The sequence below is a fragment of the Scedosporium apiospermum genome (genome assembly GCF_000732125.1).
Source record: "Scedosporium apiospermum strain IHEM 14462 chromosome Unknown SEQ_SAPIO_0099, whole genome shotgun sequence".
Lineage (NCBI taxonomy): Eukaryota > Fungi > Ascomycota > Sordariomycetes > Microascales > Microascaceae > Scedosporium > Scedosporium apiospermum.
Window position 1 is genome coordinate 972,483 of NW_015971800.1, and position 27,234 is coordinate 999,716.

General features: G+C 50.0%; 7 protein-coding genes and 1 pseudogene across 7 annotated transcripts; 3 read left to right on the forward strand and 5 right to left on the reverse strand.

The window, feature by feature from the left end:
* Nucleotides 1–440: 440 nt before the first annotated feature.
* Nucleotides 441–725, reverse strand: SAPIO_CDS5723 (uncharacterized protein; the record flags this gene model as incomplete). The annotated part of the gene is made up of 2 exons (XM_016787992.1): nt 441–496; nt 560–725. 2 exons carry the CDS (start codon nt 723–725, stop codon nt 441–443), a joined length of 222 nt encoding a protein of 73 aa, XP_016642307.1.
* Nucleotides 726–4,586: 3,861 nt separating this feature from the next.
* On the reverse strand, nt 4,587–5,562 carry SAPIO_CDS5724 (uncharacterized protein; the record flags this gene model as incomplete). Its single annotated transcript, XM_016787993.1, has 2 exons — nt 4,587–5,147; nt 5,224–5,562. 2 exons carry the CDS (start codon nt 5,560–5,562, stop codon nt 4,587–4,589), a joined length of 900 nt encoding a protein of 299 aa, XP_016642308.1.
* Nucleotides 5,563–6,599: 1,037 nt separating this feature from the next.
* On the reverse strand, nt 6,600–9,473 carry SAPIO_CDS5725 (uncharacterized protein; the record flags this gene model as incomplete). The annotated part of the gene is made up of 2 exons (XM_016787994.1): nt 6,600–8,753; nt 8,811–9,473. The coding sequence occupies 2 exons, from the start codon at nt 9,471–9,473 to the stop codon at nt 6,600–6,602; spliced, it is 2,817 nt and encodes a 938-aa protein (XP_016642309.1).
* Nucleotides 9,474–12,991: 3,518 nt separating this feature from the next.
* Nucleotides 12,992–14,096, reverse strand: SAPIO_CDS5726 (uncharacterized protein; the record flags this gene model as incomplete). The annotated part of the gene is made up of 4 exons (XM_016787995.1): nt 12,992–13,044; nt 13,103–13,170; nt 13,430–13,676; nt 13,742–14,096. The coding sequence occupies 4 exons, from the start codon at nt 14,094–14,096 to the stop codon at nt 12,992–12,994; spliced, it is 723 nt and encodes a 240-aa protein (XP_016642310.1).
* Nucleotides 14,097–15,490: 1,394 nt separating this feature from the next.
* On the forward strand, nt 15,491–16,422 carry SAPIO_CDS5727 (uncharacterized protein; the record flags this gene model as incomplete). The annotated part of the gene is made up of 2 exons (XM_016787996.1): nt 15,491–15,792; nt 16,098–16,422. 2 exons carry the CDS (start codon nt 15,491–15,493, stop codon nt 16,420–16,422), a joined length of 627 nt encoding a protein of 208 aa, XP_016642311.1.
* Nucleotides 16,423–17,220: 798 nt separating this feature from the next.
* On the forward strand, nt 17,221–17,931 carry SAPIO_CDS5728 (annotated as a pseudogene; the record flags this gene model as incomplete).
* A 1,591-nt stretch (nt 17,932–19,522) lies between these two features.
* SAPIO_CDS5729 (uncharacterized protein) lies at nt 19,523–21,573 on the reverse strand (the record flags this gene model as incomplete). Its single annotated transcript, XM_016787997.1, has 7 exons — nt 19,523–19,857; nt 19,930–20,295; nt 20,532–20,557; nt 21,028–21,181; nt 21,236–21,350; nt 21,461–21,465; nt 21,531–21,573. 7 exons carry the CDS (start codon nt 21,571–21,573, stop codon nt 19,523–19,525), a joined length of 1,044 nt encoding a protein of 347 aa, XP_016642312.1.
* Nucleotides 21,574–25,702: 4,129 nt separating this feature from the next.
* On the forward strand, nt 25,703–26,605 carry SAPIO_CDS5730 (Ent-cassa-12,15-diene 11-hydroxylase; the record flags this gene model as incomplete). Its single annotated transcript, XM_016787998.1, has 3 exons — nt 25,703–25,743; nt 26,131–26,181; nt 26,263–26,605. The coding sequence occupies 3 exons, from the start codon at nt 25,703–25,705 to the stop codon at nt 26,603–26,605; spliced, it is 435 nt and encodes a 144-aa protein (XP_016642313.1).
* Nucleotides 26,606–27,234: the final 629 nt, after the last annotated feature.

Consider the following 27,234-nt stretch of genomic DNA (forward strand, 5'->3'; position numbering starts at 1 on the left):
GAAGATCTGGTGGGACTCGTTATCATGACTTAGACTGGATCAAATCAAGTAACAGTCTGTTCATTAAGATAGGAGCTGATGTCAGGCAGCAAAATACGAAGCGAATACGATGAGTTTCTCAAAGCTCAAACAATTTATTTCTGAATCTGCGCATCCAATACTAAGACCAGGAAGCCCATATCTTCGAAATGAGACAACTAAAACAGGAAACCGAGCGATTTGAAACAAGTAAAGCTGGTGGTGGGTGAAGGAGCAAATGCTCCATTCACCAATCACCACCCTAACGTTCGTTTGCCCATGCTCCAAGCAATAATTCCAGCAACCCAAGCCCCCAACGCCACCCATGCATTCCTTCTTTGAGTATCCATGCGTCTCGGTTAATAGACATTATTCATTACCCAGCCAGTGTAATCGAAACAAAAGTGAGAACCGCTTGCTGATTAAGACCACTGTGTCATGGCATTCTGAAGGTATTTCGAAAGTGGCTGAGGCTTGTCTGTAAGTTGACCACTGTTAGAATGAGGAAAACGCGGTCCCTTAGTGGGTTGACGACACTGACATTCAAGCTTGGCCTTGGCCTTGACGGGAGCCGAGTCGTTGGTCATAATGCTTTCGGTATCGTATGCGAAGTTTTGCTTGGACTCCGTAGAAGAGCGAAGACCCGAGGTGTTCGAGGAGCTGGCAAGGGCCTTAGAGGCGCTGTTTCGAGTGTAGAATTTGGACATCTTGAAGAGAGACGGGAAAGTCGCGGAATTGAACAGAGCACGACTTATAATATCGGCGGTGTCAATGTTGGAATGAAGAGTGTATGGCGGAAGCTCTTGTTGCTTTGAGGATCTTGGAAGAGTGGTAAGTGATGATGATCCGAGTTGTTGGATTTGCTTCCCAAAGGATCTGGCCAGAAGCGAATCTCCAATCCATTATATACACCATCGTGAGGCTCACGACCCCGGTCTCCGAGACCCTTCACCAGCATCCGAATGTCTCGACCGGCTTCTGCGCATTCTAGCCATCGATGCGTTTGCGTCAGCCGCAATGTCACACCCATCAACAAATAAGTTGAAAGGCTTTGGTCTGCGCAATCCAGCACAATTCAGTGTGGTGGGGCATCAAGATGCAGAGATACTTCGGATGAAGTCGGGCGGACTGCCAAAATTCAGGTACCTTCTTACCCGGAAGGGTGATTCGGTTTTAGGCATCCAGATTTATCCCTGCTCGTCCAACATGGAATGCGTAAGACGGGCAGGTCTCGGCCGACTGGCGGTGCTAGCAACCTGCCGATGAAACCAAAAGAAACAATTGCCATTGAGTCATTGCACCAAGAGGCAAGAGCTGGAAGAAATTTTTTTTCCAAAAACGGTGAACCACGGTCGTATTTCGTCGGTTTTTGCTCATTCGCTTGCGCCTCGTCTCTATCTGTGCAGAATTGAGTCACAGCGAGCCGAGCACCCAGGAGCTTCGCCCCATCACCAGACTGGCGCGGTTTTTCCAATGGCCTCAGATGACGCTCATGTCTCTCAGGCTCTGGCACGCTTTTCTAAACCATAAAATAAGCTCATCCAGAGTGTGGGGATGATAACCGAAAAGAGCGGACACACGACTTCGCACTCCAATCGCATCCAATTCCGGAACCCGAACCCTAAACCGGAAACGATAAATATTGACCCTGTTGGCCCTGTTCTCCAGGCATCGCAATTACGCATTTTCCTTCCACCCACACAATACGATGGCTGTTTACGCCCTTTCAGTCCTTGGTTTCACATCTAACCCTCCTTTTCATCCATCACATTGATCTTTCTGCCTAGTGTTAGCGCAGGGAGTCACAATTCACAACGCATGCGTCACTCCAACACATGAGGAACGCGCAATGATCCAGACTCTTGAATAACCCCTGCCTCTCTAAATGAGAGGTTGCGTCTTGCATTAGCCATTATAAATCCGTTGCGTCAATGGCTCAAGATTTCAACAATCCACGCCATCCCTTCGTCATCCGAGCAATTTTCCAAGGTTTGGCAATTACCGTGAGTTTGGTTGCGTTTTACGGCAGTCCGCAGGAGAACCCATGAACTGAGAGGCAGAACTCCATGCATGGGCCTGGTCAACTCTTCGTTAGGTGTGCACGAGCCTCGTTCTCGTGACATTTAGGATTGCTCTTTTCGCAGCTGGAGGACTCATCATCTCATCGTTTCCTCGGTTGGTTTTTGGTTTTGCTATTTTTCTCGCTACCATGTCAAATCTCAAACCACTTATTAAAAGCTCGTCTCGTTAAGAATAGTTATAGTAGAGCGACAAAAGCCTCCCGATTTCCACTCTGCCTCACCATTTCGTAGAACTCGCCCTTCTTGGCCATCAAATGTGACGTGGTGCCCGCTTCCAAAACTTTCCCAACTCCCATCACAACGACCTTATCATAATCCGCCACCGTACGCAGCCGATGAGCAATGGTAATTAAGCTTCTGCCGCCGCCTTCTGCGCCTGATAACTCCGCCCTCAAGGCATTTTGTATCCCCGCGTCTGTCCGAACATCCATACTCCAAGTTGCTTCATCCAGAAGGACGAGCTTGGATTGCCGGGCGAGAATGCGACATAATGACAAGACCTAGCGCTGGCCGTGGGAGAAGTTTTTTCCTCCTGTGTCTACCTGCGTGTGGAGTGAGAGAGGAGTATTACCTACGTCAGCTACTCTCTCGGCTTTCGCTGTGGAGGGCGAGTTGTGCGGGCCGGAGGTTATCTCTAGGACAGATAGGCACACATCAAGGGCCTTCTGGAGCCTGGACTCAGGAATCGTCCCTATAGGGTCAATGTTGAAGGCGATCGTGCCTTGGAATAACGCAGCCTCTTGAGGTATCGTTGCGATGGCTTGACGCAACGTGTTCCGAGGGAGGGTTCTGATATCGACGCCATCATAAAGAATCTCGCCTGAGACGATATGTGTGAATCCAAGAATAGACAGAATAAGCTGCATATATCAGCGTACATCCGTCGACCGTGATATCGTTATTGGGTTTATCATACCGTGCTCTTGCCACTTCCAGTTCGTCCGACGATAGCCGTCCTCTCGCCAGCATCGAAGGTCAGGTTTATGTTCTTGAGGATATCTGGGCCATCGGGATCGTATCGAACAGTCACATTTCGAAACTCGACGCGCCCAGATCGTGGCCAACTCTCGGGGGCACTGGCTTTTATATCGTCTAAGGATTTTGCGTCTCGATGCTCAACTGGAGCGACAAATTGTTGGCCTTCAGGCGAGAGTTCGCAATATTCCGACACCCGATGGAACTCGTTGCGGTTCGGTTATTATTAGCAGGGAAACGGGATGGCTAAAAGGGGGGGGATGGCTAAAAGGGGGGGGATGGGGTCCCTACTGCTTGCAACTCGATGTTCAACTCATTCATCCCAAAATCAAGTCTGGGAATCGAAGAACTCATTCCGGCAGCCTGAGACAGAGAGAAGGCCACGAGGCCAGCCGAGATGCTCTTTTGCCTTGACACGGCCAATATCCCCGCCAACACATTGATCAATGCTTTGCTCGAGTTTGTTCTGAACTTGAGCCATTGGTCACATTCCCTTTGCGCAACCATAGCTCGGGCAGAGTCATAAAGAAGGTTGTTTAATTTCTCGTTAAAGATGACGGACATTCCGTTCTGGGCTCGAATGATTACCTGGCTATCCAGACTGGATGATATGTGGGAAAGAATGGGAGGCTGGACGACACGAGACGCTGCCGATTCTCTCAATGAAGGTGCCTATCGTCTCCGGCAGGTAAGTCCCGTAGACACCGGAATGCACGTCTTTTTATGCTAAGAGATGGCTGACAAGGAATTGAAGTCCCAATTGTTATATATATGAAAAAAAAAAAAAAAAAAATAATCGAATGTTAACCTAATGAAGGGCGAAGAAGGAGAAGGAAATATGGAATCGCTTAGAGCACAAGTATCAGGGCCGTGCTATCGACTCCGGGAGCTCCATATTTCCCACTAGGTCAAACTGACCAACATCAAACCCATTTCCAACCGTCTTCTCACAGAATAAACACTCCTTCAAGCCAGTCCCCGATCCCACACTCACTAACACTTTCTCATTGGACACGAAGGCGTCATCCTAATGGTAGTGGATTTCAATACTTGGCATCAGTGTAACGATCCTGAAGAAGTGTTGGCGTGGGCGAAGGCACGAGACGTAGACGCACCTGTCGGACGAGGAATAGAGAGGGTGATGTTCTCGGGTTTGAAAGAGATGCCCCACGCTCCTTTACACTTATTCTCTGTTTCGCCACCGACAACACAACAGATCTGGGAGAATGTCCATTACCCTCCGCTTCTTTGTTTGCCATGGCAAATTCTATCAGATTTCAGGTGTCACTAATGTGAAGAGTGGAGTATTTGTTCGATGCTGTCGTGAGGAAACCCCCGACCACGCAAAGGCTAGTTAAAAGGGTTGAGGCTGATCCCGCTACGTCCAAGCGATTTGACGAAATAAATCAATTGATGCCTATCTTCCAGTGTAAACCCAGATGCAAGCAATACTGACAAGTCAAAACATAAATTTCCAAGCTCATCTTTAGTTAGTTCTCTGGGACATGCTTATCAAGGGACGCAGTTTGCCATCCCAAAGCCAAATCTGCCACACAAGTTCCCAAACCAGATGGTAAATCCAACAAAGATCAGCTCTTGCGTCGTGTCCTTTTGGGAGCCCACAACTGGATCCGAGCCGGCGCTCGCACACAGATCGGAGTCGTGTGAAATGCGATCAGCAATCTTATCACCACTGGCAGACAGGTCCCGGAAATGCCCAAACACAGCAAGATCACAATCGTCAACGCTAGTAGTGAAAGGCAAAGATAGGGTCTGTCCACGAATCGAATCCGCGAGCTTCTTGCAGGCATCGACAGAGGGAGGATTAAGACTGCTTCGACACTCCACACCTGGCTCGGGATTTTGACGAGCGACGAGGTGGGGAGCGGATGCGGGCTCTGGCTCTGAGGCTACTCTACGGCGTCTGGAGAAACTTCCGGGCTCCTCAGGCTGTCGTTCCTCAAGCGAACGTGTTGGGAGGGATCCGCTTGCGTCCCCTGTGTCACGGCGGCGTGGGGCGTTGCAGACTGCACATGTCCCGAACATGCAAACGGTACACTGGCGCACAGAGACCTATAACGAAGATACCACAAATTAGCGTGTCGGGCTCTCTTTGAGAGATTCGATCTGGCGGTTCTTTGACGCTTACATGGCCACCTGTGTCCTCACAAAAGCCCACTCCCCGGCAACCGTCTTCCACGATATCTTCCGCCTGCATAATGATATCACTCCCTCGAGTGGGGGGCGGATTCGTCGAGCTGAAGGCGCCGCGCAATTCAACTGTGCAGTCTCCAGCGCTGAATTGGCGAATACCGGTGTAGACTTCGTTTGGGTTGATCTTTGCAATGGCAGCCCGGCAATCATCCGGCGTTGGGGTGTTGCCTCTGTCGCAAAACGAGTTGGCAGGGTTGGCTAGCACGGTGGTTGCGGTGAAGCCGAACATCACTAAAGCGATGGGCTGGAGCCCGAAGGGAGTTGAAAAGAGCATCGTCAAGATTGGAGTTCAGAAGAGTTGAAAATGCACGATAGGCGGGAAAGAGGACTGAGGAATTGAAGATTGTAATGATTGTCAGATGCTTTTTGGATTGGGAGTTTTAGGGGGTGCTTTTCACGTCTGCCTGTCCAGAGCGATCCGATGCCTTAAATACTTTTTCATCTTCTGTGATACCCACGATGTCTTCCTGAAATCCACGCCCTGATCATCGCTATTTTCTCCATGGTGGCTACGCCCCCTTTCCCCGCCACTTCGTCTGAGTGCATCGTCAAAATTAAAATTATCTCGGCCTCCCCATCTTCCGGACTTCGTGCTGATGTCAGAATGGCCCTCGCCTGTTCTTCAATGCTGGCAGAAAACCAATCGTACTGAAGTCCAGCGTAGCATTCGGCAGTGAAGTCAGCTTCAGCACCGCCCCCAGACGGATCTTTCCTCGCCTATTTGACCATCCAGGATTGCACTTAGCCCAACTGAGGAATTGTCAGCATCAGCCGCCCCCAAAAGCAGGATGATATTAATATCATGAGGCCCAATAGGAGGGAAAAGAGCGCTTGTCGCTTCTGAAACATGAGGGACCTGCATTCCCAATATGGCAGCTTGTCCGATCCTTCCGCTATTCACGTCTTCAAAACCATGCCACCTGCCGCGCCTCCATTGGTTACCGACTCCCGAGACCCCAAAGACCAATGGCAGTGCACCCTCTCGGTTCTTCAAGTTACCGGCTCGCTACTTCGTCAGACACCACTACACTTTACGAAAGAGACTTATGACTACGCACTCAATCGTTCGGATGAAGGAGTTGAAACTGTCTTAGCGAGATGGGAAAGCGGACAGCAAGGTCAGTGAGGTATTTTGGATTGCCTAATTATTTCCTGGACAGAAATACTGCCTGGAGCAGGATAAACAGCACCTACTTTCCCCACTCGCACCAGCTAACATGCTGTCGCTTTTCAGATGATGTTACAGTTTCAATTATCACATTACCCAACCCAAGAAACACAATATTCACTCTCCCCCCAGGATAATATCCTTCAGAAGTCCCATATCTCACCCTGAGGATCATATGAGTCGCCAAAGTCCGAGTCGTGGGGTGCTCCCATCACGGCCTCGGGAACTCGAATGTACGCAGATGTATCATTGCCCTGGACAAACGTGGCGTCCGAGACTTGTGCCCCTGGCGCTATAATGTCTGACGAAAATTGTAACGGCGAGCGACGTGATTGAGGGGTATGTGTCGGGTTCTGCACTGGTCCTGGGGTGCTTGTTGATGGTCTAAACTCATTTGAGAACTGCGCTTGTCCGGCAAAGGCATGTGCCGTGGGCTGTGAGAGCTGTGGCTGCACATCAGAAGATGACTGGTGCGTCTGCTCCGGCGCTTCACGTTGCTCGGGTCCTTGCACCTCGGTCGCTCCTAATGAGTCATATGGCGTCTCGAGAATGATTAGCTGGCGGGTGCCCATGGTGGAAGCATACGGTGGAGTGCTGGGGATATCCGATGGACCTGCCGGGTTGAGATGATGCGAGCGCTGTGATCCAGGGATTGGCACGAATCGAGGCTCCGAAGTAGGGGCGCCACCGCCTGTCCGAATCTCTCTAGAACTCCTGACTGCTTCAGCTCGGCGGTTCCGAATGTGATTTACAGAAGCATAACGAGGTTGAAGGGGCGATCGGGTTGCATCGGTCTGATGCTCATGAGGGCCAGCGTTGGGAGGGCAACCCTGCGGCGCACCGGCCGATGCAGCCCGCTGGATTTCCTGGAGTACTTCTATTGCGGACCGGTCTCGGCTTCCCGAACGACCAGCTACTTCGGTTCGTTGCTGTGGTCCAGCATCCGGTTCTTGAATGGTCTGTCCGGTATTATACTCAGGGTGCCTCTGCGGCTGCTCCTGGGCCTCGCCGTTTGGACTCGGTAAATCTGGTTGAACAGGTGCTCCCATCGATATCTCTTCTCCCACACGTGGACTCCCTTCGGATTCTTCTTCAGCTTGGATGATCGGGCCATACCCATGTCGACGTTGGGGATCACACTGGATACTTGAGTTTTGGAGGTGATTCACTGCTGGCCCATCAGGTGAACCAGAACCCTCCCCCACTGCCCCTGTAGTCACAAGAATCCCGGCTGCCTGTAGGGGTGATGGCTGTTGAGTCCGAACAGGGGATACCACCGCCTCCTCCTCCGCCTCCTGAACTCTCCCTTCCCCGTGCGCCCTTTGTTTTTGCCGACCCCGAATGGCTAAGAACTGCTCCAGGTATTTATAGTTTTCAATTATCTGTTTCTCTTCTCTCGGGCTATTCATATCAAATGTCCGAAGATCTTTAGCGGATCGCCAGGTCACTGATGTTTTGCGCAGGTACGGGAGCCCGTCAAAACACAAGACGGGGAACTCTCGGTCGGTGATGAGTTCCCCACCATCTTCGTACCCATTAGCCCATCCCGCGATCTTCCCCGTCATCGTGCAGACACGGTAGCACGCCGGGATGTTTTCAAGAAGACAAGTATCTTCCAGTGCTCCCCCAGGCAGCCCAATCTCGTCAAAGCTTGGGTCATTGAAGCAATCGCGAGGGAGAATGACGGCTGCCAAATACACCCCCAGGTTAGGGCAAAGGACTTTATAAATCTCGCCTGGACGGGCATCCGTGACCCATTCATGACTATCCCTAGATCGCCGGGACGAACCTCTTGTCTGCGAAGGGGGAGGTCGTTGGAAATTCGCGGCCCACCTATTGTTGAGGGGATGGTATTTACCACTGTCCACGAGCCTCTTGAAGAGCTCATTGTTCAGGGTTTGTTTCTCCAGGTCACAATTCAAGACTTCGATCCCGAGCTCTTTGATAACCACCTCGGGCGTCTTTTGCATATTGTTATGGCTCTTGCCGGCTAGGTGTTGGCCACCTGCGTGGAGTGGGCTTGTACCGAAATGCATGCCGTGTTTGTCGCAGCGTATGATGTACCACTTCCCGCCGACACTGGGCCACTGAACGATATGATGTTTATATTCAGCTTCGCCGTCCTGGTACAGCTCATCGAATTCAATCGTTAATTGTGACCAAGAGCCTGTGGTTTCATTTTCGCCTCCTCCATCCGAAGCTCCTTCCCTCGGAGTATCTATCGAATCACCAAGCCGCGGGCGTTTGGGCTGTTCCGTCTCGGAAGAAAGCTCGGTGGTTGTTCGCCTGCGCTTGTTCTGTTTCACGTATGGGTTAGTGAAGAGCAAGAAAGCTAACGAGCATGGGTGGCCTACATTCTCAGAATGGGATGCTTTAGTGCCAAGCATATCCGATGCCGTAGAAGGCTCGTCTGGTAGAAAGACAGGTTGCTCGGTGACGTTGACGTGGGTATTCTCTCCAGCGCGTTTTTGGGGCCGAGTATTCGGATTTTCCGTTTCCGGCGACATTGTGGTACTGGTGTTTGATTGTATCCACGTGCTCTCCCTGGCCGATGAAGGATCCGGCGAGTCTGTTGCAACATTGGCCCGAGGTTCCTGGTGTGTGTGATTCGAGCGATTATCATTCCGGAGGCCGGTCTGTCGTCTGGCGAATTGCGCCTCTTCCATGGCTTGAAACTTCTCACCATGCTCTGCAACTAGCCTGTCATGCATCTTCTCGAAACTCTGGAACTTGCACCGGCAACCTGCATCAAGAAGAACTGCAAGCTTATTCTCCCACTTGACATATTCCTCTAGCTTCGTCTCGTACTGGGCTAACGGAACCTTGGATACTAGTAAGGTCCGAACGAGGGCGGCACGCGCTTCGCTCACACGAATCTCCGTCCTCCTCTTTTCGTCGTTGAACAGGTCCTCCGGGATTTTTATCTGCTCGAATTCTCGGAACCACTCAATGTACCGTTTGGAAGTGAGGACGTAGTCCTCCATGCTACGGCCAGCCCCAGTATTCATGGCGCTCATGTTCACAGGCGAGTTAGACCTGTTCGTAGGCCTCCCAACCGCAATTGTACCCACTGTAATAAGAAAAAACAGGTTTGTTGTTAATCGATTGGACCGAAACCGGTTCTTGTCGAAATGCAAGGGAAAAGGACGGAGAAGATGAGATTCGAATCGTTTTGAGAAGCGCGATCCAGACCTCCCTCCGGAAGAGGTTTGAAAAAGGCAAGTGTCGAGAAATAAGAGAAGGGAAGCGAGACAACAGATACTTATTTTTCTCTCGCACCATGTGAAAATTTTCCTTCATCTTTTTTCCAAAATAGACAAAACCCCTCCTGGGCTGCGGGCACTCCCAGGCAACCAGCTCCATGGATTGCCCAGCCATCTCAGCGGCCTGATAGGGTCCGGGGTTCCAGAGGCTTGATCTGGCGCCACGTTGAGCGATGTATCACATTGCGTGAGAGGAGGGCGCCGAGCCTTGCCCGCCTCACCTGGCGATTGGATGTCGTTTGCCAATTGTCGATGCACCTGTCCCTTTCGGTCCAGGTGTGGTTGCACAGGCTGGGGTTTGGGAGGGTCGCCAATTAAGACCTTAATGCGAGGCGGCCCAGGTCGCATCTCGCCTTCGGTTCGCGAACAAGGGGGGTCAGGTCTAGATGAACCTTTGTAGACTGTGGCGTGCTACTTCGTGAGATGAGCAGCAGGGATGGGTGTAATTTATCCTTCCCTCTACATTCAAACCTCGACATTAATTAGTGCGACTGGGACAAGAAAAAAGTTCCTTGATATTGAAAAAGATCTTGGGGAGATTTGTAGACCAACACGTCTCCAAAATTGCATGCCAAGCTTTGAAAGAGTTCGAGCCCCAACGCTCGGAAGTGGCCCCCCATCCCCCCTTCCTCTCCCCCCTTCTCCGCAAGGATAGTATAGTATTTCGTATTATAACCTCCAATATACCTCAATACATTCACCGACTTGTTCCCTTGCCCCCCTTTTCCTCCTGCATGAAATGTTCCTATTAGCACCGCCTGCCGGGACCCCCACCATAGTATCTGCCGCCACCTCCACCATAATGATGGCGGGGACCACGGCCGGGCCCGCATGGTCGACCACCCACCCGTCCCATACCCATTGGTGGGCCCACGACGACTACAGGCGGAGGCATCGGGCGCATGACTGGCCGTGCCGCTGGTCTGCCCCAAGGATCGGCATAAACGATTGTTCTCCTCCTTGACGATGGCAAGCACATTGTGTTCTACTCTTGGAGCCGAGCGCTTCTCGTGGTATAGGGTGGTTGGTGAGGTAGGAATTGAGCCCCGGGAAATATTCAATTGATTTATATTTATCAAAGGATGTAAACAGGTCTTGAGAGGTGGACAATAGTTCTGACGTATGACGTATGACGTTGATGGGAGTGGTCAATGTCTTCGGTGCCTGGATGTACCGCGTTTAATCTTCAAATGGGTGCTGCTGACATCTTAAATATCCGTCGTCTTTCAGCGTTTCCGCCATCAATGTTGCGGTCTGTCCCGGATGATGTGATCTTATCGAGGGCCAAGACAAGAGCAGCCGAACAAGAGTAGAGTCAGGCCAATTATAATTCAATGGTTCAGGCGCCACTAGCGACATCTGCCCAAGTTCGGATTCGGCCAGGGACGAAAGTCGCCTAGTGGCGATGCCGGCAATCTGCTAGATCCGCGCCGAGCCTCTGACCGTGGGGAGCTGAGGCGGAGTCAAGATCGAGAGTGCACTAGCGACGTGGAGGAGGGAATGTTTGCCACAACTAAACGCGCCAAGAGGAGGAATCCATGGTATAGAATATCGTCATGTGATGAAGATGAGAGGGTTGGCTATGATCGATCAATGATGCAGTAAAGAATACATCGGAACGGATCCATTGCTTGGCCAAAGTTTATGGACTCGCGGGATTGATATACTCTCCCCAAAGACATGCCGAAGTTGGTCGGGGCTCTCCCATGCACTCGGAATTCTCCGAGGGCTGTGGGAATCCTCGTCAGCTAGTGTTCGTGACATAAGTCAGGCTACGATAGGCCGGGTTCGAGCACAGTATCATCTTCTGCTTCCAACACCAGATAGCCAGAGAGGCATTCCTACCTTCTCAAGGTGATAATGCTGTCTCTTTGATGAACTTAAGAAAGATATCAACTTCTTACTAGAGTAACTAGGCCTGGAAAATACTACCCCCTGCGAAAAGTTGGTGTGGTATCATCGGTGGGTTGGACGAGACTCCAGTGTCCTTTTCACGAATGTTCCCGAATGCAGCATGCTAGCTTGACCCGACGTTATTTGTTGAGGTTCAGTAAAAGAATGTCGCGGAAGCCGAACTGCGATTCTTACATATCCGATACCGAGTACTCGATTCTGTGGAGACTATGGACGTTGCTGCGAAAGGGCCCAGAAGACTAATTGTATCCTCAGATTCTTCCACTCTCAAATCTAAATGTCTTTCTATATTTTTCGTCGATAGCCGAATTCCTCCCCAATCGACACCGTCAAGTTGGTGGTACTGTGAGTGATCCATTCACATCATTGTAATGATGGCCCTACCCAGATCGACCCATCCTCGTTGGACTTTGACTCGGAGTGCCTAGGAACTTGGGAAGCAGGCAAACTGTAAGCCCACTGACAGATCGTGGCCCCCTTGGATATATAGGACAATCCGGTCCATCGCCCAGAGGATAACCTTTTGGTAACGGCCCGGTGGGAATGCCTAGTGAAGTTGACTCCAAGGGAAGTCTTAGTCCGGTATAACTGGATCTTCTCTTGTCTGTGGCTTCTTGATAAACCATACACCCACGCTCGCTGCGCAATACAATACGAAAGCGACAAAGTACGGCAAAGCAATAGCAACGCCGCCCTTTTCAATGCCGAACGAAAACGAGAGACCAAACAACAGAGGTGCAACAAGGCTTATGACCCCTTCGAACAGAGCCATGGTCGTGAAAAGAAGCGCAAAATGGCTTTGAGGTACGAAGGAAGTCAAGAGGGATCTCATGATACCGGAGAAGCCGTTGCCGACAGTATATACGATAAAGACTGCGTGGGAACGTCAGTTGAGGGTATGGCTGAGGGCATATGATTCCCGTTGATATCTTACACGTAATAAATATAGGTGCTATAGGGGCCCAAATCATGCCAAAGGTTCCGGCGAGGAGGAATACAAGGCAAAATCTCGCCTGTGTAAGGTTTGCAAGGAGTGTGTTACCCTTTGAATGCTGGAGCAGGAATCGGTATATCAAAGGCATAACGAAGAGAAAGACCGGTATCTGCACACCGGCCTGGACTGATATCAACAGATTTGCCTGGGGTTGAGTTAGGAGCTTATTCCAGCATTGAACAGATAATTAAGATACTTCTTACTTTTCTCAGGGACCAGCCGAACCGAACAGACATGTACTGCAGTGTCAACTCCAGCAATGGCCGAGCTACTCGGTGGATTGCGAGGGAAGCCAACCCTGCAAGAACGCCTGCGCGGACCAATAATGCACCGACGTCTTCCCTCACGAACCGAAGCGCATCGGCTAAGGCGCCTTGTGTCTTTCCTGATATCCCACCATGAAGTGAAGTTTGGGAGCTATTCTCAATGCCCGAAGCAGTGTCATCAGATTCAGGATTGAGACGTGTGCGCTCACAATCTTCCGAGTCGGAATGGCCGATATATTTTGGTTCCTCGTCGCGAATGAAGTAGAGCACAACAAGGCTAAAAGTGAAGAGAGGGATTCCAACGAGAAAAGTAAAGTGTGGTCCGATGCGTCCCATTAAAAAAGACCCGAGGGGCGGGGCTATCAACTCGGAGGCTATGATGCTGACATTGCAGTAAAAGATGGCCGGTGTCCTGGAGGAGAGGAGGAGTAGATTATCAAGTCAGTTCAAGTATTAAGATGGCGTGAGTGACTCGCATAAACGACAAGGAGGACAGAGGAGAAGAAAAGACCGCTGATCTTCCAATTTATGCTTACCTTGTCTCTTCAGGGGTCACATGTGCAACGATAGCCAAGATCATGGCTGGTATTACCACAGGGCCGGCGCCGATGAGCACAAAAACCGGAGCTGCGTAGACCGCTGTGGTTGGAAAGATCCTGTAAAAGTATAGGGCCGTAAAGTACCAAGCATTGCCAAGGATAGCTCCTATAATGCCAACCGCAGAAATAGTCTTCCTCCCCCATTTATCTGCGAGAATCCCGAATGGCACTGCTAGGATAATGCCTATCCGAAGAGTTAATGTTCATGCTTCGCAAACTATTGCTTCCTCCCACGACTGGCAGCCATACTTATTAGATACTCAAGCATCTGGAGGAACCCGCGTAACCTCGCCAAAGAACTCTGGACGGCTTTCACTTTGCACAACTCCTCGGGGATGCTGCCATCACCCCCGATCACGCTCACGTCCGCTAGGCGGTAGTAGTCTCGACACAGGCCCAGCTCCAGCATTCGAATCTTAGCGGCATCGCCCATGAAAGTGGGGTAGTCGATGAGAAAGGCGAACAAGCCGCAGAGATAGACTGTGGACCAAGTTGAGACATGGTGAATAACCTTGGCAGCCCGCGATTGAGCCTTCACGGATGCTGGCCTTTGCGGCTCACGATCGAGGAGCGGTTCGGCCTCCGGGTCAATGTTTCGCGTCATTTCGTCGTCGGACAGTGTTGTTTGGCCAAGCCACTAGAAGCGATTGGGCGTGAAACCCTCAAAAATGACCAGCAAACCGGCAATACGACGCCTGGTCGTCTGTAACCTTGCCAATGAACTACCCTGCGCTCATCACGTCGCGCATATCATGTCACAAAACAGCTGAGAATTAGGAGAAGGGTGGACCGTCAGCGAAACCACGGGATCTTATGTGCGGTTCTTCCCCCAGTTTTAATAATATGATAACGCACAAAAATTGTTCTAAACGGAATTTAGATTCTATGACTTCGCTGTGGACTCGGAACCTGACGAATGAGCTCCGTTTCAGAGGCTCAGAGAAACCTCCTTCCTAACCGGGCCGTTCCTTAAACTGCTGCCTAACATGGGTGCTGCAACTTGCTGGTCGCATCTGATCCTTTTTGCAACACGCAATGCCTTTCCGTATTTTCGTATTGTTACTATCGCATTATCCGGTTGCCAAAATTTATCAAAAGGTTCGCGTCGACCGTAACAAGGAATACTCAGACATCAAACTTCCACTCAAGGCCTGGCATCATCCGAACCAGCTCCGGCTCCGGATGAATTGAACGGACCAAGGCCATTCAACAACCGAAGACAAAGCAATTGGAGGCAATTACATAATATATATCAGACTGGCTCTATTGTTCTGGGCGGGTTGGATCATTTATGAATGGGCGTCCATTAATTCCGGGACTGCATTGAGAAAGTGTCTCGAACATTCGGCCGGATCGTCAAACGAGATATCCGCAATTTGGCCACATGTCAAAATGCCATCATTACGGATTTTATTTTCCCATCTATTCTCGTTCTCTTTCACGGGGAGTCAGAGATGCTGCGAGACCCTTTCATCCTCTTGATATACCTCGGGAGTCAAGAATTAAGATCAATAATACGTTTGCACCACATTGTCGCATTCAAACACCCCATCTTTTCTCCAAATGCTTGATAAAATGGAACGTACAAATGCTGGAACCTCTTGGAGCTTGGTCGCCCTTTTGGCATGTACACTGTGGTGGCCTCAAATGGTCATGTCACTACGTCCTGCGACCTGTCATGCCTGTGTCCCAGAGTCCACACGCCAGATGCCCGCGTTAGGTTTTCACCTAGGACAATCCTATGGGTAAGTTAGTAGACTTTTGCGTTAAGTGTGGCCGACCAGAGCTAAATTATACAGAGCGGCCGTGAATTATTTCGATAACGGGACAACTGTAAACCTTGGAAAGGTCCCTGGGAGCCCTGACTATGTTGACATGATGGCGCGCCTGATAAAGAAACGACCTTCGCGAGAACCGAGGAACGCCCAGTGTATCGGGTTCGTCCCTCGGGACATTTTCGGTATTGGCCGTCCCACCGACGTTGCCATCCTAGCTAAGATGGTATCTCAACTCAAGAAGGCATCCGAGGCAACTCTGGGAGCGGGCATTGACGGGTACGGAGTCTCGATCACGGCACCATGGCAAACTTTTTGGAAGGACCACAACCAGTGGGACTCCGATATCAACAATGCGCTTTGGGTAAATGATTTGAGTCCTTGGGCTCCAGAGTCTGACGACCCAGTGTATCTCGGCGAGGTCAGGGCAGCACTAGCTGCAAGTGGAAGGTGGCTGTGCCAGCCGTATGGGCGTTATAATTTTGAAGTTGTTCCTGACATTAGGGACTATATCTACTATATTAGGTGAGTCTCATACTGTCACACTTCCACACCATTTCATGTTGACTATCGCGGCTGATGTAGAAGCGGCTTCCTCTCGCTTAAACTAGCTTCACAAACCAGTCGCTTTATACGACTTTCATCCAAGCAGGTTGCTTTTACAAACAACCGCACGAGATCGGCGGGTCCATAGACCCAGGTCTAGGCTTCGACAGCATCCACAACCGGTCATCTGAGAAGTCTTGGCTTCATCTTAGAAACCGATTGCACACCCGCGTAGCACAATTCAAAGATTGGGTAAACCCTCGTCGGTATTTCTACACTATCAGGCCCATTGTTCTCGTTGCCGGTGAGGCAGCGGACAACCCCGAGTTCTTGTCGATAGTGAGGGACGTCGCGGCAGAACTTCCGGATATCCTACCTGGGACCGATCCAGAGGACAAAAAGCTGGTTGGCAGTGCAGGCGGTAGCGCAGAGCTCGTAATTCTCGAAGACCCAGGATTTGGTCCAGCTAAAGGGGCAGCACTTTGGTCGAGGTTGAAGGTTGAAGCCTCCGGGTATTGTGAGACGGCCCAGGGGTGTGAAATGCCGATTGCGAACCAGCAAGATGAGGATGAAAACTCACGGGCAGAGGAAACGAGAATTATTGCTTAGCCATGCAGTCTTTCCCTAGATAGGTGAAGCATATCGATGCACAATTAGAACATAGAACATAGTTTACCGCTGCTAAAGTTCCAGTCACGAGCATATGTTGAGCCATTATTCTGATGGAGAAAGTCCACTCATTTAGATCAGAATGCGATTGGTTGTAGTGGCTGGGGCCATGTAAGCATCTCGATAGACTTGGACACTCGGCGATATGAATTTGGCCGACTCGATGGCAGGAGAGAAGTCTGGATGTTGTTGCTCCACAGTCGATGAGGCCGACATTGGAAGGGAAGGAGGGAGCCGCAAGCCACTAATTATCCCTCGGAAGTCCGAGAAGATATGAAGTCTCCAACACTCAAACTTTACGATTATCACCCCGCCATCCTCGCAAACCTGGCCGGAAGAGTGAGATAGGGGTGAACAATGGCGACATATTCTAGCAGAATCGCAACCCAGCTCCCATATTTAGAACCTTAGAAATCACTCTTGCCCAAGTGTGCTTCACTGATGTTAAAAGGGCGTCGTTGACTGAAGCGCGAGGAGAAAACGACCTATTACAACCGAAACTCAAACCCCGCTGACAAATCCACCTGTGTTTGAGTCCCAACTCGCTGAACTCAGCCACTAAGTTTGGGTGTGATTAAGATGGGGGAGGACCGCGTCTCAAGCTGCTTTTCGACTATTATACAGCACAGAACTCTCCCTCCTGACGCGCATTCAGGAAGCTCAACGCAAATACCATCCTAATCCTACCAACTGAGGTAAAGCCCATCACATCAATACACCTCACCAAAATTTCCCACAATGGCGGCACCACAACCTCTCACCCTTTACCTGAAACCCGGGGCTTGCTCCCTCGCCCCTCACAGCGTCCTTGCCCATGTCGGTCTCGACTATAAAATTGTCCTGATGAAGCAGGCTGCCAATGGCAATTCCACCTACAGCCGCTACGAAGCAGCCGACGGCAGTCTTCCCCACGACGAGTTCCTGAAAATCAACCCCAAGGGCTTCGTACCTACCCTCGTGCTTGGTGAGGGCTCGGACGCCGTCGTCATCACCGAGATGCCCGCCGTGATGACATACATCGGATCCATCGCACCGCACGACCTGAACTTGCTGGGTACCGATATCGTTTCCCGCGCCAAAGTTGTCGAGTGGCTGGCTTGGCTATCAGGCGCAGTTCATAGCAACGGCTTTGGCGCGTTCTGGAGACCTGGCCGGTTTGCGGATGACTCTAACACCGAGACCATGCAAAATATCCGGCGCCGTGGGGAGGAAGTCCTTACGAAGGCCTTTGCCACGATTGAGGGGAAGTTGGAAGGGAAGGAATTTGCGGTGGGCGAGGCGCTGACTGTCGTGGACTTTCTCTTGTTTGTACTGTGGTGGTGGTGGTATGGTCTCAAGCCCGAGAACAAAGAAAAGTATCCAAACTATGCGAGGCTGGCCCAGAAAGTGAGGGCGCTGGATGGTGTGAACAAGGCCATTGCCGCTGAGGGCATCAAAGTTGAGCTATAAGTCATGATGCCCTGCTTCGCAGGACAAGGAATCAGATGATATTCAACACGTTTCAATATGGAGCGTCCCGTAGGATTTTATAATATATCTGTCTCTCAGACGAGGAAACAACTCATGAAAGATCATGACATTTGAAACTCCTGGCACATCCATAGATTGTTGGACATTTAACTTGGAGACTCATTAGAACTTGGCCACTTCCCTTGAAACTTGGACAGGAAAACCAGACTATTCTAAGAAAAGATAAAGTACCACATCCCTCATACTTCCATATTAACAAATTACCAGCTACGCCAAGCGAGAAACCTTCACGCTAAAGCCAATAATGTTTTCCCCTTCAGTCTACTTCATAAGAAGTTTATTCCTAAAGTAACGATATTTATATTTGGTAGCTTTTTACTTTATTGCAGTTATTAAGAAATACAATTCCAGCAATAGATTTCTTATGAAAGAGGAGAAAATAACATCGCCATCATTTGTTCGAAGTTTGCTCGCTTGATGCAGCTGGCAAGACCAAGCGGGGTCCTAACCGGTTGGAAGCTGTCAGACGCGAATCAAGGCCCAGAGGTTTTTCCTCTGTAGTTTGTCGGAGCCGAGAAACACAACCCAAAGGTGAAGGTGACTACGCTTGCCCAGGATAAATAGGAGCGCAGACTGGAAACAGCACAACTTCGAGAAATGGTCCAATGGTCAAAGGGTGGTCGCAATGGCTTTCGTAGGATGTCGGGAAATCAACGGTCAGTGGGAATCTGCATCGCTGGGCTTCACTGGCAGTAGGAATAGAAGAAAAGCAGAAATAACCGAATTAATATTGGAAAGAAAGATAAAAGAATAATTAGATCTCAAAAGATAGCCTCTGAAACCGAGGGGAACAGCTATTCACTCGCAGTCGCTCACACTTCCCTCTTAACACATGCCGAACTGCCTAACTCTAAGTTCTCGTCCATTATCGCGGAAGCCATCCTCCCCTTATACGTACGTGTAAGTGAGGTCCGGCTGTGTGGCTCTTCAAGCTTCCTTTGTGGCGGTGGCTTTTTGCAGTGTGGCACTGCGGAATGCCGGCTGCTCTACGCACCAACACAGCAAAAGTATGAGGAGTGTGGTTATTTTCCCCTTATATCAATTAATCTTTCTGGCCAAGTTTCAAGGAAGGTGGCCGAGTTCTAATGAATCCCTTAACTTCATGTTTGTCGAGAGTCCAAGAAAATGAAACTTCGAGTCGTTGACAGATCGGGCTTATTACAGGCCCCGCAGTCTGTATGGAGGACAAAATCTGGCTCTACCAAGGCTCTTAGTTACGAACTCAGGGATTCCGTCCAAGCGAGCAGTGCCCTTCCGAATGGTCACAACTGTTCGGGCTGGATGAAGATGACAACATTGACATAAATGAATGAAAAGAAAAGGAACAAAAATCCTTTCTTCAGTAATTACTCCATAATTTTCGACCCATCTCGAATTGCTATTCACAACTAGTGCCTTGAAATGAATATAATGGCTTTACCTCTCGCTCTGCACCCAATTTGACATTATTCTTCAAAAAGCTACTCCCGGCCAGGGAGCCAAATGGAGCGACTCACTTCCTCTAACCAGGTCAATGATGGTAAAGAGCCTCCTCTTCATCCTCGGACTTTCCGATCGGCAGCACCTTGATCTGGGCACCCTTCGTCAATTTGTCAATGCTGTCGAACAGCTCCCTCACCTTCTCGGTGAACCGCTCGAACGCGGGTCTCATCGATCCATCTTCGGAGCCTGGCGATTTTAGGCTGCTTCCATAATGATAGACCCCAAATCTTGAGTAGATCTCAGCCCTTTTGGCTCGGCCCATGCATTCTAGGGGTACTTGGTGGACTCTGGAGCAATATAAACTGACAGCCGCAGCCTGGGCCTCTTTGATCCCCTCCGCGACCGCCGAGAGCGCGTTTTCCACTAGAAAAAATGCAGAACTCCCCGTCAGTGGAAGAAACGCTCGAGGGTGGTGGGGTCCTGAGTACTACTCACCATTTTTTAGGCCTTCCAACTTTTCGGAGGCTTTGCGGTGCCTCTCCAAGTAGACGATGCTTGCAAAGAAACCTCCAACCACCGAGGTCGCCAGGAATAAACCAAGGGAGCCCCACGGGTTGCCACCGACTAGAGCGATTTCATCACCACTTAAACAGCCAAGGGCACGGGCAAGGCCAAGGGTAACACCTCCAAGACCGGTAGCAATGCTGACAATTCCTCTAGCCGCCGCGTTGTGTCCGTCCCGTTGGTAGTCTTTGGTTAACTTATCCCGAATTCTTGTCAGATGGGTTTGCAGCGAAGCGAATTCTGCTGCGGCATCTCGGAATCCGAGGACAACAAAATAGCAGTCTTGATTTCCAAGATCTAAATAGACATTAGCACGTAAAAAGTTAGCAAGGAAGTACCTCTGTAAGAGAAAGGAAAACAAGGGAAGGGGGGGAAAAAAGAAGGAAAAAAAAGAAAGGAAAAGAAGAAAAGAAGAAAAGAAGAAAAGAAGAAAAGAAAAAGTGAGAGAAAGAGAAGAGAAAAAAGAGGAAGGCGGGGGAGAGGAAGAGAGAGAAAGCTTGCAAATGAAGCAGAAGAACTAAAACCGGACGTACCTCCGCTCGAAAGAAAATCCGCCAGTCTGATTTGTATATCATGAAAAGTGTTTGAGAAGTTTTGATGGTGTTGTTGCATCTGCTTCCATAACTTGGCCCTCGTCTCCAAAGTTAACATGTTCCGATTGTGTTCGTCCAAATTCCTTTGGGAGCTTCGGTTCACAGTCCAAATTAGTGTGAAGAGTTCAAAGCTCGGGCCTGTTTTCCCCCTCCAGACATCGAGGAGCTCAGCAGGTCATCGCAACACATACCAAATCGATTGCCCTTTGAAAGGTATTCAAATGCCGAAGAACACCTAGGCCAAAGAGCGATTCTACAAGCCCGGATGGTACAACGGAGCCCAGGGTCGAGGCAACAACCGCGCTCGCACGCAGCCTAACTCTGATGTCAGACGAATATTATAGAGGTTATAGATGACAAGATAAGGAGGGAGAAAGAGAAGGAAAGAAAAGAAAAGAAATAGAAAGGGAAGTGAGATTGGCAGGTTGAAACTCACACTTGCGTCAAACTGTCCTCCTCGAGCCGATCCGGTATGACGATGAAATGCTCGATCTTAGAATCCCGTTCGGGCAGGTTGAGAATTTCGAGGTAATTGCAGCTCTTTTCAACCCTTTCCCGACAATGGTGCGGCATGTTTGGTGGCACGCCTACTGGGCGCATGTCCATGGCATTGGGCGTACTCCCAATCTGGTTGAAAAACTTACGTATGGGCCGCACAGCTCGCGCATGGAATACCGCAAAGGCGCTCGAAATCAAGATATCAATGGTGTCCTCAAAGTTGCTTGCGTCTTTCGTAGCAAGTTTGTACTTCAACTCAATCTAGAGAACACCATATCAGTATGTTTCAATGCCTCTCCACTAAATATAAGACACCAGTTGGGGAGGTTGGGGTAGGGTGCTCGAAAGGGTTCGTTTCAAGTAATACATACCTCCACTGGGATATACGTGTCATAATAGCTCGCTTCGTTAGATTGCCGGGAAAGCACCGGCTGTACAAACCAATCTTTAAATCCTTCAGATTGGAATTCAGATGCAAGGCCATGGTTGTACTCCTGGCACCATCCCCGTGCATTGTCAGCATGCCAAACTCGGAGACGAAGGCTGATCGACGGTGCGAGGAATGTGTTGGCGCTCATCTCGCCAAGGGAGTGGGAGGTGTCCATATCGGCTCAGTGAAAGTGTAAAGAAACCCTTAGATCGCTAGAAATGGAAAAATTGCAGTGATTTAGATCAAAAATGTTGGAATAAAGGTGTCGAGGTATGCAGGCAGACGGGTCACTGTTGCGTCCGACATCGTGGGCTTACTGCTCGGGACCTAGCATCTTATTATAAACTTGCACTTTAGAAGATAATTGTGTGATCTAAGGCCACTGAAGTGATAGAAACGCAGGATTTCGAAACAAATCGTCTTCTAAACTGGCGAGTTGAGAGAAATTCCTTTTCTCCCTCCTTATGGCAGAAGACATGATTTTGCGACAACGCCAGCTTTAATTCTTCTTCGGTTCTTTGTCTTTTTAACAAAGAACAAGTCAGTGCATCGTTCTATTTACTTCTACGGCAAAGGTTTAACATATTATGTTTCAAACCTATGAAGCGTACTATGGTACTGTGAAGAGCTAGCATTCCCGCACTACAATCAAGGCCAAAAGAAGGGCCTACCTCTTCGTTAGGCAAATGTGGGATGTATCATATAGCATAAGAAGGCGACGACCCTAACATTCACTTCTCCTTATTTTCCCAATCCCATCCCAGAACTCTTCCCACATTTCTCCAGCTTTCCGTAACCTTCTTTCCTTCGTTTCCCCTGTTTTCCCCGGGAGAAAAAAGATTTTCTCCATGGCACAGATTACCAGACAACAATCGCCTGTTCTCCCCGAGGATGGGGGCGGCCCTAACGATTTTGACTCCATGTTCGCCCTGTTGCTCGAGTCCGGGTCACGAGACAATCCCTCCGAACTTGACCCTGTGGGAATCTCAGGTCCGTGGAAGCAGCAACAGAGCGGAACACCTCTAGGAGAGCTCTGGTTTCGATACGGGTACCGCAGGAGGTCCGCAGATGACCACATGAAACATTATCTTGACTGTCGCGGCAAAGTTCTGAGAAGCTGCATCCAGTCACTATGTGACGGTAACCAACGATCCCGGAGAAGAAGACGAGACCTGAAATCATCACAAACATTTCCACGAGATCACCTTCTCTAATTTCCCCTTCCTTCTCTCTCTCTCTCTGTGCCCCTATTTCTTTCTATCAACTTTTTTTCGGTTCACTAATTCAAGCCGTACAACTTTTAGGAGAACCTCTCGGGGACCAATCTCCCTCTACCATAGCCATGTGGCGCCTTGTTGGGTATCGGGATTTTCTCCTCCGAGATCTGTTCTTCATGACATGTCATCTCAAAGCCCTCCGCAGGGCACACGATCCGGGGCGGCAAACGAAGACAATAAGCTGGTAAGTGGGGATAGTGTTAGTTCGTACCTTAGTGGGTATATGTAATAACTAGGGATCTAATCTAGGATCATCCTTTGTCTCGGGTCGCTTTTCCCCTCCCGTCATAATACAGCCGCGACCCTCATTTCCGCTGTCGGTGCTGGCCTTGGACTCTGTCTCTTTGGCTATCGCTCTCTTCGTGCGCGCGCTCTTGCGACTTGCGAGGCCCAGGTTGATGAGCTTATACTCTTGGTTTGGGGGGCTCAGGTGGACGGGGTCCCCCGTGACTTCCTTAACCGGGGTTGTTTCAGAACACTGGAGCGGTTTAGAATCGAGTGGCTTCGCTCAGCCCATCTTGCGCTGTCGTGATTCTGGGCAAAGGACTAAGGAAGGACATTCTCCATCTCTGGTCTCCGGCCGTCCCAGACGTAACGTGAAATATCCTTTGTCCTGAATGAAGCTTTCTTTTGTTGCCCCTAAGCCATGGGATCATCGTCGATTCCCGAAGAAGAAGGACAAGGAATCTTCCTGTTACAATCCAGTGAAGGGCATCATTGCCATCTCCAGGAACTAGCTTGATTTGGAATTTGAATTTGTATTGGAGTTGTGTGTAGTTAGAATGGATTAGACATTCATAATCATTGCTAATTGGCCTTGTTCAGTGTACATAATGCAGTTAATGACTCTATGGGGACGAGAAATGAGAGACTGGATAGTCTTGTGAAGGTTATGATCTTGAAGGTCACCGAGAAACTTCACCGTCCGTCGTTGACACATGAACCACGCCATAAATGCATGTGGAATCCTTGTTGATATGCCAAATGAGCGAAGCATCCTCTCCCACCTTTCTCAAGAATGGGCTACCTATTGCTAGACAGTCTCTAGATGATGTTGCTGTGCGCAATGGGTGACTTTGATAGCCCGAGGATAGGTTCGGTAAGTGTCTTGGCGGCCCATTTCCCGGGTTGCGTTTCTTCCCAAAAGTAGACACGCTGCTGCCAGCTTCCGTGACTGCTTAAAAAGAAACGAAAGGAAACCCGGGAGCGGGCCATAATGTACGCGGATAAGTCTGCTAGCAGGAGGCTCGGGACTGTGCCAGGGCAAAGCGAGTCCGAGAAATTCGGCTTAAGATCCAGGGCGGCCCGCCAGCCACCAATACAGAGGACGTGAATGATGTATACCCCAGTACATACTACTTCTTATCATTCCCTGCGGACCGCAGATACATATACTTGTGCTGCCAGGTTGCGCATCAATCTTCAAGGTTGGAGATCACCCAGAACAATTGATGCTAATAAAATCTTTAGACCCATGCCATCTCAGCTCCTCTGCCTTTCCACCATCGATCAACAAAGTGTCAACAATGTTGTCATCGACTACCTAGTAAGAAGTAGACTGATGTGGATTGGCGAGTTGGTATCTCGATTTTTGTCCAGTAGTCTGCAAGCACCCGACATGTTCCTAGTCCCACGGCAAAGGTACCACCGTCCCGGGTATGGAACCATGCGCCAAACAAGAAATCCATATCCACCGCGTCTTGTCCACAGCTTTCATCACGTAGTTTGCTCGGAAATCTCGAGAGGTCGCTGATGAACCGACCTGACCTCACTCGACCCAACAGGGGTTTTTGTGTAAGTGAACCATAGGTCAGTTCAACAGGCTAGAGGTATACCGAAGTTCCTCTATTCTTCCTAAAGAGTTCGAAAACTATAAAAAGAAAAAGAAGAGAGAGAAGGAAAAAAAAAAAAAAAAAAGGGGAAGAAGCAAAGAAAGTAAAAAGAAAAGTTTAATCCAGCCGCTTCTCCTGGCCCAGCATGGGCGGTCTCCATGCAAAGCCAGCTCTTCCACATTGCGGCCAGCGATGTGCCCTCTGGTCAATGGCTCTGGTGATGGACACAAGTCGCGTCCCATCCGTCCTGCGACCACTCCTTATCAGTGGCACCCAATTGGTCGCCCACCCTTTCATGTATGGGAACCGGACCACTGGCCTAATTAGTCTGCCCCTGGCGCGTCGCCCTCTATCCCTGCCAATCGCACCTTCCTTTCCTAAGCCAAACTGAAACATTCATTTCTTCTTGAAGGTCGTAGCAAGAAAGTTCGGGAGCCAATACGAAGGTAGTGCCAACTCAACGGGGAGGAGAAGGTTGCAGGGCGAGGCAAAAGAAAGGAGAAGAAAACAAGAGAAGGAGCAAATAGAGAAAGGAATACTCCAAAATCCAAACCGTAGCGATGCCATTATCAGCCTTGGTCGTGTTCGCCAAACCCCTCCTTCCCGGCGCCGTTGCTGCCATTGTCGGGATTTTGGTCGCGCTCTTCCGAAACGCTGCGCTCTTGGTGGAGGTTATCCCACATCCCAGAACCTTCTAGACTGCCTTTCCCGAATTGTGGATGTTAGTCCCGCAAGGGGAATCAACCATATGCGATCCAAGAGTTCGTTGGGAAAGATGGTGATGCGGGGAGAACTGATTCGTCCCAGCACCCGACACAGCAGATGAATTATTCCATCAACCATCTAACGGCGACCAAATTTCCTAGGATCACTCGTTCGCATCGGACCCCAAAGAAGCTGGCCATGAATGATCCCGACGTATTATTACGCCGCATGATAGATGTTCGATCCTGCGATTCCCCAAGCACGCTCGCAGCAACATTAAAATATTTCCACAATCCCTATCGCCGAAACACAATTAACTTACGGTATAATGCGCTCTGCTTTGAGCCCGGCAAGGACAACTCTTCCTCCATGGAAGATGAAGCCCGACACGACGGGATGCATCAGAAGACGTAAGTTTATCTGTAATCCATCTCACCTCTCTTCCTTTCTATCCTTACCGAGGGAAGAAACTGAGGGGAGAAAGAAAAGGGAAGTCCGACCGAGGCGGGAGAGGAGGAGGAGGAGGAAGAAGCTAATCGATTTACAAGTCCTCCAGCAAGGAGAACGGGTCCATGAACAGCACCATAGACGAACACATCTCCCGGCTCGTCCAAAGGATCCAATTCTCCACCCTCGACGTCATCAGTGACTTGGCTTTCGGTCAACCGTTTGGATATATAGAGCAGGATTATGACGTCTCTGATTCCATCAAAATCACTCACTCCTTCTTCCCTGTTACACTCGTCATAGCCAATATACCTTCCCTGATCAAGTTGCTTCACTTCCGGCCCCCCCAGGGCCATTTTACCCAAGGAGAGCGACAAGCTCGGCTTCGGCGCCTTCATCGGGTAAGTAAGCTCTAGTATGTTATTACCCTGTTTGGAACTCTCCCGGGGAAGCTAACGATTCGATCAACGAAAACAAAAAAGAGTTGCAAATAAGAGAGTGGCAGAACGCTTCAGTCCCGACGCCCAACACTATCCCGACACGCTCGGCTCCTTCATCCATCACTGGCTCACATTAGAGGAGGCCCGGCGCGAATCCCTTCGGAACGTCGTCGCTGGAAGCGACACCTCTGCCACTACCTTCTGCGTCATCATGCTCCGTCTCCTTAGTAATCCCTATGCCTATAAGAAGCTGGTAGACGAGATTAACGAGGGCATCAAGGCCGGCAAGATCTCCTCGCCAGTCACCGATCCCGAGGCCCGCCAATTACCCTACCTGCAGGCTGTCATCAAGGAGGGTCTCCGGATCAAGGCTCCCTACTGCTAGCCCCCTCTTGAAACAAGCCCCTCCTCAGGGCGAGTCATCGACGGAAAGTCTATTCCAGGAGGTACCCAGATTGGAACTTCACCTTTCAGCATCTATCGCTCTAAGAAGATTTTTGGCGAGGATGCGAGCATGTTGTTCCTGAGCGGTGGTTGAACGTCAGCCCCGACAGGTTCGCCGACATGGCCAGCACAGTAGACCTCGTCTTCTCCGTTGGCAAGTACCAGTGTCTAGGCAAGCCCGTTGCTTTCATGGAGCTCAACAAGATATTTGCCGAGGCGACTGTTTTCCTCATTCCCCTCTCTTAGCGTCGCCGGGTCCGTACCGGGGGTTGAGGAGGCGGATTAGAATGCTCTTTTCATACTAACATCACTTCCAGCTCACGAGACGTTTCAAATTCGCCATGGCCCGACCTGAGCATCCGTTGAGCTCATAAATGCGCTGTGTAGACCTAGCCGTGAACCTTCCTACACCACGTCCTTGCGCAAGCCCATAGCTGACATGGAGATTACAGGGTATCTGGCTCATCGAGGACTTCGCCGTCCGCATCACGCGACGCGAAGTGTCTCTCTAAACACCGATATATTCCGCCCCATTTTCATCTCCTCTGTTTTCTTCTAGATATTTTTCTG